The sequence below is a fragment of the Nanorana parkeri genome, unplaced genomic scaffold, assembly GCF_000935625.1.
Source record: "Nanorana parkeri isolate BGI_ZX_2015 unplaced genomic scaffold, ASM93562v1 scaffold997, whole genome shotgun sequence".
Taxonomy (NCBI): Eukaryota; Metazoa; Chordata; class Amphibia; order Anura; family Dicroglossidae; genus Nanorana; species Nanorana parkeri.
The window spans coordinates 205663-219190 of NW_017307265.1; the positions used below are offsets into that span (position 1 = coordinate 205663).

Genomic DNA, 13528 nt, shown 5'->3' on the forward strand with positions numbered 1-13528 from the left:
ATATATATATATATATATTATATCTCCAGTTTTTGTAAATTGTAAAGGCCATCTTTCCTGAGAACATGGAAGCTGACATTAATAAGGTCATATTCTGCAGATGATAGTTGCTTGGCTGTCAGGCTGACTCTCTTCAGCCAATACCTTGATTCTCTGTCCTGGTTCAAGGTTTTTGACTTTTCTAGGTGTGTATACCTGTTTTTGTTCAGTGAATAAGACCGTAATTAAGCTGGAAGGCCCTCAACAGCCAGGCAGCTAGCTTTTTCAGAAGTGGGTCTGCAATGGCAGCCACCATATTTCTCTAAAGGAGATAAATACAGGTGTGCTGACTGACTCCACAGTAATGTGGGAATCCGAGAACATGGAAATCAAATTCACCCAAAACCATTTTGCCTTTACCAGTTTCCCTTAAGAGTATTAAATGTATTGGTGTAGATGGATATGAAGGTCCCTCATTTTTATATCAAGACATGGTAATCTATATTTTATAATGGCATCTTGACTGTCTTTAAGAAGCCTTCTGTAAACCCCTGTATATCCGCATTTAAGTGGGGTAGAGGGGAGGCCTCCTATAAACCCCTGTATATCAGCATTTAGTTGAGGGGAGGGAGCAGCACTTTCAACTAATCACGATTAAACATAACAAAGGGAGCTTGCTGTGTGGAAGAGAGCACACAGATAATAGTAATACTTGGCCTCTGTTTCCACACTATTCATAAATTGGAATTCCAACTGTGCATTTAGCTTTTTGCCTATACTTTAAGGCAGGCATTTGTCACAGGAAAAGCAAGATCTGTTGCAGCCCTAAAGTTTTATTATTATACAGGGTTTATATACTGTAGCACCAACAGTTTGCGCAGCGATTTACAAAATAAAGGGGGATAGTACAGTTACAATACAGTTCAAGACAAGATGGTTAGGAGGGTCCTGCTCATGAGAACTTGCAATCTAAAAGGGGAGAGGTAAGTTTTACAAAAGGTGGTAGCTGTGTGGTAAAGGAGTTGTTCAAAAGAGTAACATTTCAGTTGTTTGATAGAGGGGGATATGTTTCCCTTAGGGGATAAGTTTTCAAGGACTGCCTAAAGAGGGACAGAGTAAGAGATTGCCATGCAGATTGGGGAAGGGAGAGACAAGTCTTGGACGTGAGCATAGGAGGAGGCAGCAAGGGATCTAGAGAGCAGGTCATCTTGGGAAAAACAGAGAGCACGGTTTGGGTGATATTGTAAGACGAGGGTGGGCATGTAGCTCGAGGCTGTGGATGGCTTTGTATGTTAATATTTTGAATTTTATTCTGTGTGCGATCGGAAGCCAGTGGCGTGATTGGCAGAGAATAGTGCCTGACAGTATGCAGCTGGTAAGGTGGACGAGTCTGGAAACAGCTTTCATGATAGACTGAATAGTATGTGTAGGGGTAGGCCAATGGAGATGCAGTTTTAATAGTCGAGGCATTACAATGAAATTATAGAGAAATCTTCACCCACTCCCAAAATTACTTCATTCTTGAATATCTACTCTGCCAGCCTCATTTTTTAACCATTGGGTGTGGGTTGGAATGATAAGTTAATGCCTCCCTAGAAATATATGTAGTTTTTTTTGTTATTGGTGTCGGAATTTATTTCCCATTTAGCAAAGCTAGTCATAGACCTAAGATGCTTGTCATCACTAAGCAATACTGAAAAGCTTCTAATGACTGGGACATTGATCATCTCACAAAATGACTGCTTGTATTGGGGACAGGTACACTTAGTGAAAACTCCTTTATTCACTGGGGCACTTTTCATTTCCTGTTCTACAGTGTTCTTGTTGCAGTAATTTTGGCCAAGGTAAAAAAAAAGCTATGAAAAGCTTACCTGTTCTGTTCTTGTAATTAGTTTTTCCCTGGAGACCTGTGTTTCTGCTCCCATGTAATCATGTATATTATAACAGAAATAGTTGCAGGTGATTTTTTTTTTTTGAGTAACTGTATTTTTTGTTCGCCATTCTGTCATTACGTGTAGACAATCTAAGTTCCAAAATCACAGCATATGCTATTGAGGAATTATGGGCATCTTCAATAGACAGGCCTAGCTAGACTGGTGAAACAAAGAAGTGCATATTCACAGGGCTGCGTTTTCACTCAGCCATGTGAATATGCACTTCTTGTTTCACCAGTCTAACTAAGCCTTTTTATTGAAGGTGCCCATAGGATGTACTTCCTCAATACCTTGTCTCAGTGGTTTGAGGAAGTACATCCTATGGGCATCTTCAATAAGTGATTTTGCCCCTCCATAGGATGGAGCCACCCTAAAGCTGGCCATACATACACTATAGATTTTCTGCAGATTTTCTATGGTCAGATGGAAAAAGTGCAACAGATTCCTCCATCTACGCTAAACGGTGTGGATGGAGGAATCTCCCAATGGGCCATGCTTCAGTATCTTGCTAGTCAGCCTTGCTGGCTCTCAAAATACCTGAACAATCTGATTGGGTGCAGGCATTTGGTTATTTTGAGAGCCAGCGGGGCCGACTAGCAAGATACTGAAGCTTGGCCCAGTGGGAGATTCCTCCATCTACACAGTTGAATGTAGATGGAGGATTCTGTTGCACTTTTTCCATCTAACCATAGAAAATCTGCAGGTTTTTTTATAGGAGTATGTCCAGCTTAAAGGAGAACTATGGGGTTAAGGCTTTTCCCCATAGTTCTCCTTAGGGTAACGGGAGGACACAAACTAGTGTCCTCCCGTCACCCTAGGCTCAGTATACCGCGAGCTGTAGCTTGCGATATACTGAGACGCCGCAGCTGAAGCAGATCCCGACAATTATGCCGGGATCCGCCCAACTGTGTGACTGACAGCTGGGCAGAGCTGTCAGTCACGCAGCTGGGCAGAGGCAGAGCCAGCTGTACTCACCCCCTCCCCCGTCCGTTGCGCTAGTCCGCGCTGGCGGAGCAGGAAGGGGGGAATCAAGCCCCTCCCCTGTCACGGCAGAGAGCCGTGACAGGATCGAGAGGTGAGCGAACGTTATGTTTTCGCTCACCTCCCGATCTACTGAGCTGACCTGTGACAGTCTCATTGTCACAGGTCGGCTAGAACTGTGAGGTGAGTGAAAATCCCTCACCTCATAGTTCTCCTTTAAGACAGGACGTGTTACTGACTGGATCATCAGGTGGAAATAAAAGAAAAAAACACCTAAGAAAAGAAAACTAATGCAGCCACCACATCTAAGGTTTGGTAAGCTGCAATATAGTACATATTTGTTTTTAGGTTTAGATACACTTCAAGTAAAGTCAATGAATGTTAGAAGTGCAAATCAAAGGCTAAATTTACCTATCAGACCATGTTTCATGATTACATTGAAACTCCCATTCATTGTTCGTCTACTGAATGTCCATACCAAGGTATGGACAAGGAAGGGAGGGAGAATCTGCACAAGCCAGAGCATTGCACCCACAATGAACTGCAATACTTTACTGGCTCCAGTGTGGAAAATAAATAACAAATGCACATTTTTTTTCTTATCTGAAGATGTGTGCATTTATTTTTTTAAATGTGGACTTTGTATAAAAGATGAGCAAAAATGGAATGCTACTTTTTCTTATGTTACATCAATAATGCAATCCGATGTAAAGATCAATTTCATGGCAACCACAGTCTATACAGGTGAAACTCGAATAATTAGAATATCGTGCAAAGTTAATTTATTTCACTAATGCAACTTAAAAGGTGAAACTAATATATGAGACTCATTACATGCAAAGCAAGATAGTTCAAGCCGTGATTTGTCATAATTGTGATGATTATGGCTTACAGCTCATGAAAACCCCAAGAACCCCAAATCCACAACCTCAAAAAAGTAGATTATTACATGCAATAAATAAAACAAGGATTGTACATAGAACAATATCGGACCTCTGAAAAGTACAAGCATGCATATGTACTCAGTACTTGGTTTGGGCCCCTTTTGCAGCACTTACTGCAATTACTTTTGCACAATATTCTAATTATTCGAGTTTCACCTGTAAACTATTTTCTTGCTGGTATCTTTACAGATTGAGTCTGGATTTTTCCATGAAAATGATGTGAAGGTAGTTGCAAAATCAATACGCGATCGAGTGGCATTAATCCAATGGAGACGAGAGAGAATTCGGCCAGAGAATGGCGAGACCGAGGTGCTGGAACAGATGAATGTACCCCAGACCACCCTGCCACCACTTGCCCACTCTTCCCACATAGGTCAACATGAAGGAGAAGAAATGGAGGCAGACCAGCACTCATTCTTGCCCAAACTACCTGCCAGCATCACTTCTGTAGCATGTATGTACCTGTTCTTTACTTTCCATACTAATTTATGATGCTCACTTTAAAGGAGAGTTGCAGTTAGGATGACACACATGGACACTACACCTAGGTTACCAAGCCCTCGAAATGTAACGCCTGTATTTAAAGCGAACCAAGCACAACTGTGCTTATGCAAGAATTTGAATATACTGTCTTAAGTTATAAATATACACATTGCCTTGTAAAAAGATGTGATTTACTTATTTTGCTTAAAGTGCCAGTCCACCCAAAAGTAATAATTTAGTCATAAGTGAAGCTTGGTGGGCTGAGGGAGCATGTGGCTTCTTGTATGGTTTGGAGAGCTCTCGGTTATTTTCCTGGCTCCCTACCTGCCAACCTTTTAGGCTTTTATTTTTGTTGCAACTCATCTTTACATGTTCCTGCTCCTCTTGTTGCATTTGCTATAATGAAACAAAAACAATCTAGCAGGAACTTCGCATAATGGCCACAGTAGGTGTGCAGCTGCAGGAACTCAAGCTCCAAGATATAACCAATATCATCCCCAAGAGAGGTGGCTAGACATTCCATCTGCCAAAAATTAGAATACCTATTTTAGGTAGCATCGCCGTTTTAATTTTCTCATATTGAGGCTCACTAGAGGCTCTGAAAGTTGTTGTTAATTTTATTTTTTTTTAAAGGTGTGCAGTCAACCACAGGGACTACAGAGCCCTGTGTTTGATCCTGTTATGGTTACTTAGGAACTAGATGGCTAAATGTATTTTTGGCAAAAGTTCAAGCACATAACAGGGCGGCATCTGTCAGACCTCAGTGGAGGCCTCTCACCTCTTAACAGCTCTAAGAAATACACCTTTATAAATTGTCAAAATGAGTGTCATACATTAGAATGCATAATCGTAATGGCTTGTGACTGAATGTTTAGATTCTTAAAAATAAGTTCCCAGAGCGGGTGAATGGTGGGAATGGCTTATGCTCGGGCTTTATTTTTCTGCTATAGGCCAAAAACCTGGTGGAACATGACTTTTTTCCTTCCAAAGAGGGCAAAATTATAAATGGTTATTGTTGTATGTATACTTAGCACTGCTTTCTGTGTTTGTTTTTTCCCATGAGTTCTGTTTCACAATTCCAAATGTAGTGTTTATCATAGCTTAGGCTAATTAGCCCAGCTAAGCTGGTGATCTAATGACGCTTTATAAACAGTCAAACATTTCTCGTGAATTATAATGCATATGGTAGTACCTCATGACCTTTTTGTTCACATGATGATGCTTGTAGGAGTAATAGACTGCGGAGTGAAGGTTCTATGAAATGTTTTTTTTAAATGACTTTGCTCTTTTTTTCATTGGAGGACACAGCTCTGCTTTAGATGATCATCTGAGTATAGTGCCACCTGCAGGTGTAGGTTGCTAGGTACAAATAGAAAACAAGATAGCCCAGGGGTGGCCCTTGCTAGTGGCCAAAATCACACACACTGTGGAACAAGCTCCATTATCAGCCTAGCATCCAGGAGTTAGGACGTAGAAATGTCCTCCAGAAAAACCTAGTTCCTTTGGTTTTACTTAAAGCAAGTCACTGGCTGGGTGATGGACGGGATAATTTCTTTCTAATTTTAGCTAGTAAGAGCATGCAGTTCCTCCATGCGGGTTCATTGCCGACAGCCCTGGTTAGGGCAGTCTTTGGAACTTCACTCTTGAGGATGCATATGACTGCTCGGTTTTAGGCTGTCCTGTGCATCAGATGAGCAGCACACAAGCTGCTGCAGTTGGTGTCCTGCTCCTTTTCCTCAGGGACCCTAGTGATCCTGGCCTGGCCAGCAGTATAGTAAGCAGTTGTGGTAGGTTAATGCAGGTGTCCATTTTATAAGTTATGTGTCATTGGTAGAATACATTTTCTCAGCCAAACATGCAGATTGTTTGACTGAGAACATATATAGATTATAGATTCTCCTGCTGCAGCTTCTGTTCCCCAAAGCGTTGGTGCCAATGTTGGCTAGAGTCGGTCAGGATTTGATCTGATGGGACTGCTATTTAGGACTCTTGATAGGAAGATGTCCCACTGTTGCCCTAGATGTGACAGATTTGAACCTAGTTGTAGTGTCAATTGAACTACTTGAATAATGCCCCTATGGACAATACATTAGGTGAAAGAGAACACCATTAAGCAATCCCTTTCCAGCTGGCATGTTTTTAGTAGCCAGGAAAATATTGGCCAACATCTAATTTGATTTTGACTGCACTCGGTTATTTGTTTTTGTGCATATTACTTGTGCATGTTTACCAAAAATAATGCTATATCTTAATGCAGGATAATGGAAATTGTAGCAGAGTAGTGACTGTCTTTACGGTCTTAGATCTTGTAGAACTCTGCTGATTTCCTGCTCAGGTTAATGATCCATGCATGCATATATTAGTGGATACATTCCTATGTTTTTCTTTGTTACTAATTCCCATGGAGTAAACTTAAATATTCAACAACCCTACCATTTTTAACATTTGTCAAAGATGAATCCTAAAGGGATGCCTTTAAATAGGTGAAAAGATCACCATAATGTAATTAGGCCAAGCAGAAGATCACTTAGACCCTGATTTCATACTGTTATTCAATGCTAAATTTATATAACCGCATGAGCACATGTCAAAGTGAAGACTATCACTATAAAATAACTAAGGTTTAATACATAAGAGCACTTGATGTAGAAACGTCCAGCATTTGCACAAATACCTGCTGTGGGTATGTCCGAAGGAGCTGATGATCGGACTGCAGCTTTAATGTGGACTTATGCAACAGTCTACATTGCTTGCGTGTAATGTACCGCCCTTCTTCATGACTTGTAGTTTCTGGCATCAAAATGGCTGACTGCAGCATGACCACATTAATCTGCTTGCATGCTTGGAAACATTACCATCTCTGACCTTCATATACTGTCTCTTCATCTGCTGTATCCTGTTGCCTGCTGTAACCTGCTGCATTCAAATAAAGCTCTTTGTGGATAAAAAGGTATTTGGTGAGTTAAGCTATCTGATAAGGATTGTCCGCAGTGATTATATCTGCTTATACAGGCCAGGCATAGAGGTCTCAGCAAGGGATAAATCACTAATACAACAATCTGAGTCAGAATAGACCCTTTCTCATATATATCAATGGCCCTATCCTGGCTTCGAATTTTGACAATAGGTAATTTTTCCCCCATCAATAGAAGTAGTTTGAAAGTTTGTGAACTTTGAAAATAAAAACAAGATGGTGTTCATGTAGTTTTTTCAATTTTACTTCTCCTCTTCCCCAGATTAAGTCTATCATTCTGCTCATGTTAATTGAAAACAAAAACTTTCTTTGATTTATTCTTTAAAGCAGTGGTTTTCAACCTCTGTAACCTCAGGACCCACATTTGTCCATGGTCATTAAGTCACGACCCAAGTTGCACTGCACTAAAACGCACGGCATTGCAGTACCACGGGTTTTGGTGCGGGCGATCGAACTGTGGGCGGGAGATACGTTTGGGGTGCAATTTAAATGAATGGCAATGCACCAAAATGCGCATTAACTCTGATTGCGTGGTACAGTGCATTCATTGCACGGGACTGTGCGAATAATGCACTGTACTAGTGTGAACGGACCCTCAAAAACACTGACACGCGCACAACCACAGACACAATCTCACATGCTCCTATCCACACTCCCAAAAATGTTTTTGATTTTTTTAAGATCCACCCAGTGTCCCTACAGTATCGTACCTGAACTTGTGTGAATCCTCAGCTTGGGGTCCAGTATGGGCTGCTGTGCTGTGGGGATCTCCATCCATGTGTGCATCGCTTGTATAGCTCCCATTCTCACCCTGTAGAGGTGCGGAGAGCCAGAATATGATGTCACTCCAATCCAGGCACCTCTGCAGGGTATGCAAGGGAGCTGTAAGCAATGCGGGAATGGATGGAGCTTCCTCACGGCCATACCCCCAGCCCACCCCACCTCAAGCTGACACTTGGGGCCGGGCATCATATTTTGAATGGCTACGCAGTGCAAGAACTGACAGTGCTGCACTAGGGGGGCGGATGAGGAGCCACACAGTGCAGTGGAAGGCATTCGAACTATTAGACCCTCTGTAACATTTTGTTTCTGCATTCCCATTAGGCGATGCCTCTCACAATCTGTTCTGGTGACAGTGGTCACAGGGGCAAGAATTAGGGGGAAATGGGCAAAATAAGACCGAGGTTTTTGGCCTCTACAATATCCAAACCCTAAATGATTTGGGCTGCAGTTAGAAATACTGCAATATGCACTGGGCAGGTAGACTGTACCTCCTATATGCTGTTCCAGGTTTTAACTACATTTAGTCTGAAGTGCACCTTAAGTCAATTATGTTTAATATATATTTTAAAATCGCTTACTGTTGCTGCCACTACTGGTTAATAAAAATCATGCTGTAGAGATATATTATTGCTATTAACCAGGCAGTCACATTATAGCATTATCTGAGTATACGTAACATCTTAGATTGCACTAGATTTGATTACATTGCAATGAATTGTCTTGCTCAGACTAGGGGGCATCCTTCCATAAAGATATAATTAACCTCTTGGAATCCACATGAATTACTAATCACTTTATAATGCCAAACAAATTAGTTTTGTTTTGGAAAACTGATCGGTTCAAAGCAGCATTTACTGGCAATGCTTAGAAATTTTGAGTAATGGTCAGATCATGTAGACTCAGAATGGTCCAAAAATTGATGAAGCACAGCGCTTAATTTTTTCAGTTTGATTTGAAGGTTGTGTGGGATGATAATTCATAAAGGATGATATTTGTCTTTTTAAGTGCCTGGTTCAGACTAGAGCATGTTTTAAAGTGACACTAAACTCAATAGTTAATAGAATGCATTTTTAAGATTTAACACCTAACATATTAACCTTTTAACAAAAATGTAGCTTGTTTATGCTGTAGCTCCACAAATCATCTCTGAATTGGTGCTGACACTGTCCTTCCTTCTGGAGGGTGGCTACTTTTCTTTTCCATAGTTCCTGTGTGTGTTGTAAAGTAGCCACTGCTCCAAGCTCGCTCCCGTGATGGACTACAATCTCACGTTTAGTTTACTATTTGTATTGAGATTGTAGTCTATCGCGGGAGCAAGCTTGAAGCAGTGACAACTTTGCAACATGCATCCGGACCATGGCCAAATGTAGCCACCCTCCAGAACAGTGTCGGCACCAATTCAGAGATGATTTGAGGATCTACACCCGAGTATTACACAAATAAGATACATTTTTGTTAATAGTCAAGGTACTTAAATACATTTTTAGGATTTAACTCCTGAGTTTAGTGTCACTAAAGCCATTGCATAGGGCTAAGGCAGCAGTTAGCAATGTTCAGTAACCTAATATAGGCAGTCTAATGCATTGCCACCTGATCGGTGAAAGGTACTCTTTGGTTTGTTGCTTGAAATTGCTGTACTTTAGAACATGTTTATGGTCCTATGCATTGTTCAGTTGAACAAGGATGGCCAGATATTTGATGAAAGATCTTTGTTTTAAAGGTAGTGTATACTGATTTTCCCTTATTTTCTTTATAATCAGGACTTACAGCATAGGAAATGCCCTTTGTTTACAGGTTTCCTAGCTCAAGTTGTAATAGGGCTCTAGGAATCCTTTTGTCACGTATCTTTAGCTGTGTGTGATGGTCAGGGGTGGACAAATTATTAAGGCATTCAGTAGCCAGTCTGTCTAATCCAGGAGGCAAAATCATTTTTTTCAGGTGTCTGCTTCATTGAGAACAGCTAGAGAAAAGCTAACAAGTTAGGCACCAACTGTCGTTTTTAAGGAGTGTTGGCTACCTGGCTCCTGAGATTTTTCCTGGATTAGGTAATTTTGCCTTTGGACGCTACTAGGTCCTGATAGACCCTTGCTAGTAAGGGAAGTCCTTGGTTGTGTGCTAACCCTTAAAAAGAATTGCCTTGTAGTAGAGCCAGTAGATTAACTTTTAACCCATAAAACATCAACTGAAAACAAGTCCGATCGTGGAAGAGAACTAGAAAGCCAGTTATGTTAAAAGAAACAGTTACTGGATTGTAGTGATATTTGATATCATCACATATTATATGTAGACACATATATTACAACAGCAACTTGTTTCATAACCAGGAGCTACATTGACCTCAGACAAACATTTAGGCCACTTTTAGCTAGGACTATAGTCAAGTGGATGACATGGACAGTGACAATCTAGAATTGAAACTAAAGCCTGCTTTATTTCCTTTTTGCGGTTGTCTGACAGATGTGAATGGCCTGGGTATCTTTTAGCCTCTGTAAATATGGCAAATTCTATTAATGCTTTACCCCCATAATTTCAGTGACATAACCAATGCATAATAGCCATAGCAAGATCAAATTGTAGGTATTGCCCAAAGCATTCAATCAGAATTTAGCTGTAATTTGTGCTATTGGGAAATAGAAACGCTATACGTGTTCCCAGAATACTCTGTGGTGTTGCGTACAGTAAACCGCCTTTGGGCTAGATTTTGGCACTGGTGAGTAGTGCATTGGGCCATAATCCTGGTTCTTTCAAAATGGCAACCATGGCTTCTCACAAGAGAAAGCAAAATGGAGCCCTTCAAAAGTACAATTTTAATATATAATGTTCTAGAGGAAAAGGTCAACAATCCTAAAAGTTAACACTTTTCATATAGAAATTCTCTTTCTCTGTGTCCACTTGCTTCATAATGTTATCCACAGGTCTTACAGCTGCATTTATGAGGCGGCAGACACCAATATGATTAAGTGGCCTAATGATGGCTATACACGCATTATTTTTTTTCAAGTAATCAACTTGTCAATGTTTTTATTTTAATTGATCTGATATTCTAAAAGATTATTCAGTGCTGCACAGATGTTAACCTTTTCTAATCTATCCGATCCCTTTCAATGTAAAATTTCTGTTGGGAAAAAGTAGACAAACTTCAAAAGTGATTGTATCAAAAGAAGATTGATTGCTCCATATGCCTCAAAGATTAAAATTCAAATTTGCAGAATGTTTAGGCCGGTCCAGTCACTTTTTTTTTTTCATATTCAGCTACTCTCAAATAATTGAAAACAATCAAAATGGTAGTGAAAATCAACTGATAGTGGTAGATTTAATCAGGATATATAAAAAATGGTTGCACTGGACAATTGGATCAATGCATATATTGCCAAGCACAAGGGTTAATCAGATGTATCTTAAATTTATTCTTTTTGATGAACAAAGCTGTTAGGTACAGGTACACGTGTGTGTGTTTTGTGTAGCCTCTGAATAGTGGGTGCAGGGATGCAATGCCAAGCATTTTCTGTATATCTATCTCTACTGCTGCAGTGCTAAGCTGTGCTGCATGTGAATGACTCCATTCACCATAGAGCTGAAACAGAGGTTTTTAGACATGCACTGACATGTGTGAATGTGACAGATGAAGAGCTAGGTCATATATTGCTTATGCCTATAAGGCATGTGTGTCTAAGGCTTTGTACATAAACACATTTTGGGTGCCCTTCTGAACTATCCAATCCTCTGCTGAGGTTGGGGTATTGCCTAAGATTAATATCCACATGAGAAAGAATTGACACAAATAAATGGAACAACACAAACTCAAAGCCATATATAAAATACATGTAATTGATATTACAATTCCAAAAACTATTTATACTTGTGATTTATACAGTTTAGAGTAAACCTGACAAAGTAGGCCATGTATGGGTTATCCTCCCATTTTCCTTCTGATTTCAAATGGCTTAAAGTGACATTAAACCCTCAGATTTTTTAACATGAACCAATACTGTAATGTGTGCCTTACTGTAATGCATGGTAGTTTCCCTTCTCTTTGCTGCTCTTCCTTTTTAAATCTGTATCTCTTATGCTTGGGGAGATCTTCCCTTTGCAGCTGAGTGCCTCTTCCTGTAGTGCTGGCTCAGGTTGTGAACCTTCACACAGACACCATGCATCCATTTCAGAGACTAGGCAGTCTGCTGCAAAACAGAAGTTCTGCCCAGCATGAGAAGAGATACAGATTTAAAAGGAAGAGCAGCAAAGAGAAGGGAAACAACCATGGATTACAGTAAGGCACACATTACAGTATTGTTTTATGTTAAAAAATCTGAGGGTTTAATGTCGCTTTAAGTGAAGAATTTGTGGGCTGTACTGGTGGATATATGACGTGTGGTATTACTACTGCTCTTGTATGATGGATCACTGTTAATATTGCAAGTCAGGTCAGCTTGCCGAAACAAATGTTTGTGTTGCATTAGCCGGATAATATACCCTTCTCCTTTTTATATGGTGCATTTCACAGGATTGATATTTATTTTAGTCACGTTTAGATATATTAAAATTCAGTTATTGCAGTTATGATTTGCCTCTGAAATTTGCATGATAAGTGGGAGTTGCTAAACAAGGACATCTGATATGGAGGGGACCAACCCCCACATTAGGACCCATGGTTGTGGGATGGATGTTTTGCCCCCACTCTACATTTTAATAAAGGATAATGTGTGCAAGTTAATGCAAATACTATTATATAATCTAAAATAATTGGCACCTCTTCAATGTATGCTGTAATGAAAATGTTGTGTGTTTTTAAAATGCTGTATTAAAATAACTGACAACCAGTATGTACAGCTTTTCCTGTATCTAAATATTGCTTTCATTTGTTTGCTTTCATTTTGTTTTTGCCTTTTCATTTTCTTTTTGTTTTCGGCAGCTGACAGCACATTTGACAGTGGTCAAGGGTCCACGGTGTACTCAGATTCACAGAGCAGTCAACAAAGTGTAATTTACTCTTCCTTGCCAGACACTCTACCCCCAGCCATCCAACGAGTATACAGTCCACCTGTAATCGAAGGCCAGGTTCTGCCACAGTCTCCTCAGCATCAACTGGGCCAATACCAGCAGCCTGCAGCAGTAAGTGTGATTTGTAATTTTTGTTGTTGTATACATTGGCTTTAAAATGTAAAAAAAATGGTGTTCAGTTCCTTGTAGTAGTAAAATACAAAAATATATTCCCCTCCCCTTACAACCCTAAGTAGCTGATGAAACTGGTCTTGCCCTGTCTACACAAGACAATGGGGGGAATTTATCAAAGCTGGAGCAGACAAAATCTGGAGCAGCTGTGCATGGCAACCAATCAGCTTCTCTGTCTCATTTTCAAATCTTACCTAAACAAACTGAAGAGAGAAGCTGGTTGCCATGGGCAACTGCTCCAGATGCTGTTAGCTCCACTTTTGAGAACTCCCCCCCCCCCC

At 40.3% G+C, this 13528-nt stretch overlaps 1 protein-coding gene across 1 annotated transcript in view; it reads left to right on the forward strand.

Moving 5' to 3' along the window:
* Positions 1-13528, forward strand: part of WNK2 (WNK lysine deficient protein kinase 2) — a 162387-nt gene that overhangs the window by 82445 nt on the left and 66414 nt on the right. Inside the window, exons 7-8 of the mRNA XM_018567015.1 lie at positions 4028-4292; positions 12988-13187. Of these exons, the coding sequence (XP_018422517.1) occupies positions 4028-4292; positions 12988-13187 (465 nt within the window). The remainder of the gene's footprint in view (positions 1-4027; positions 4293-12987; positions 13188-13528) is intronic.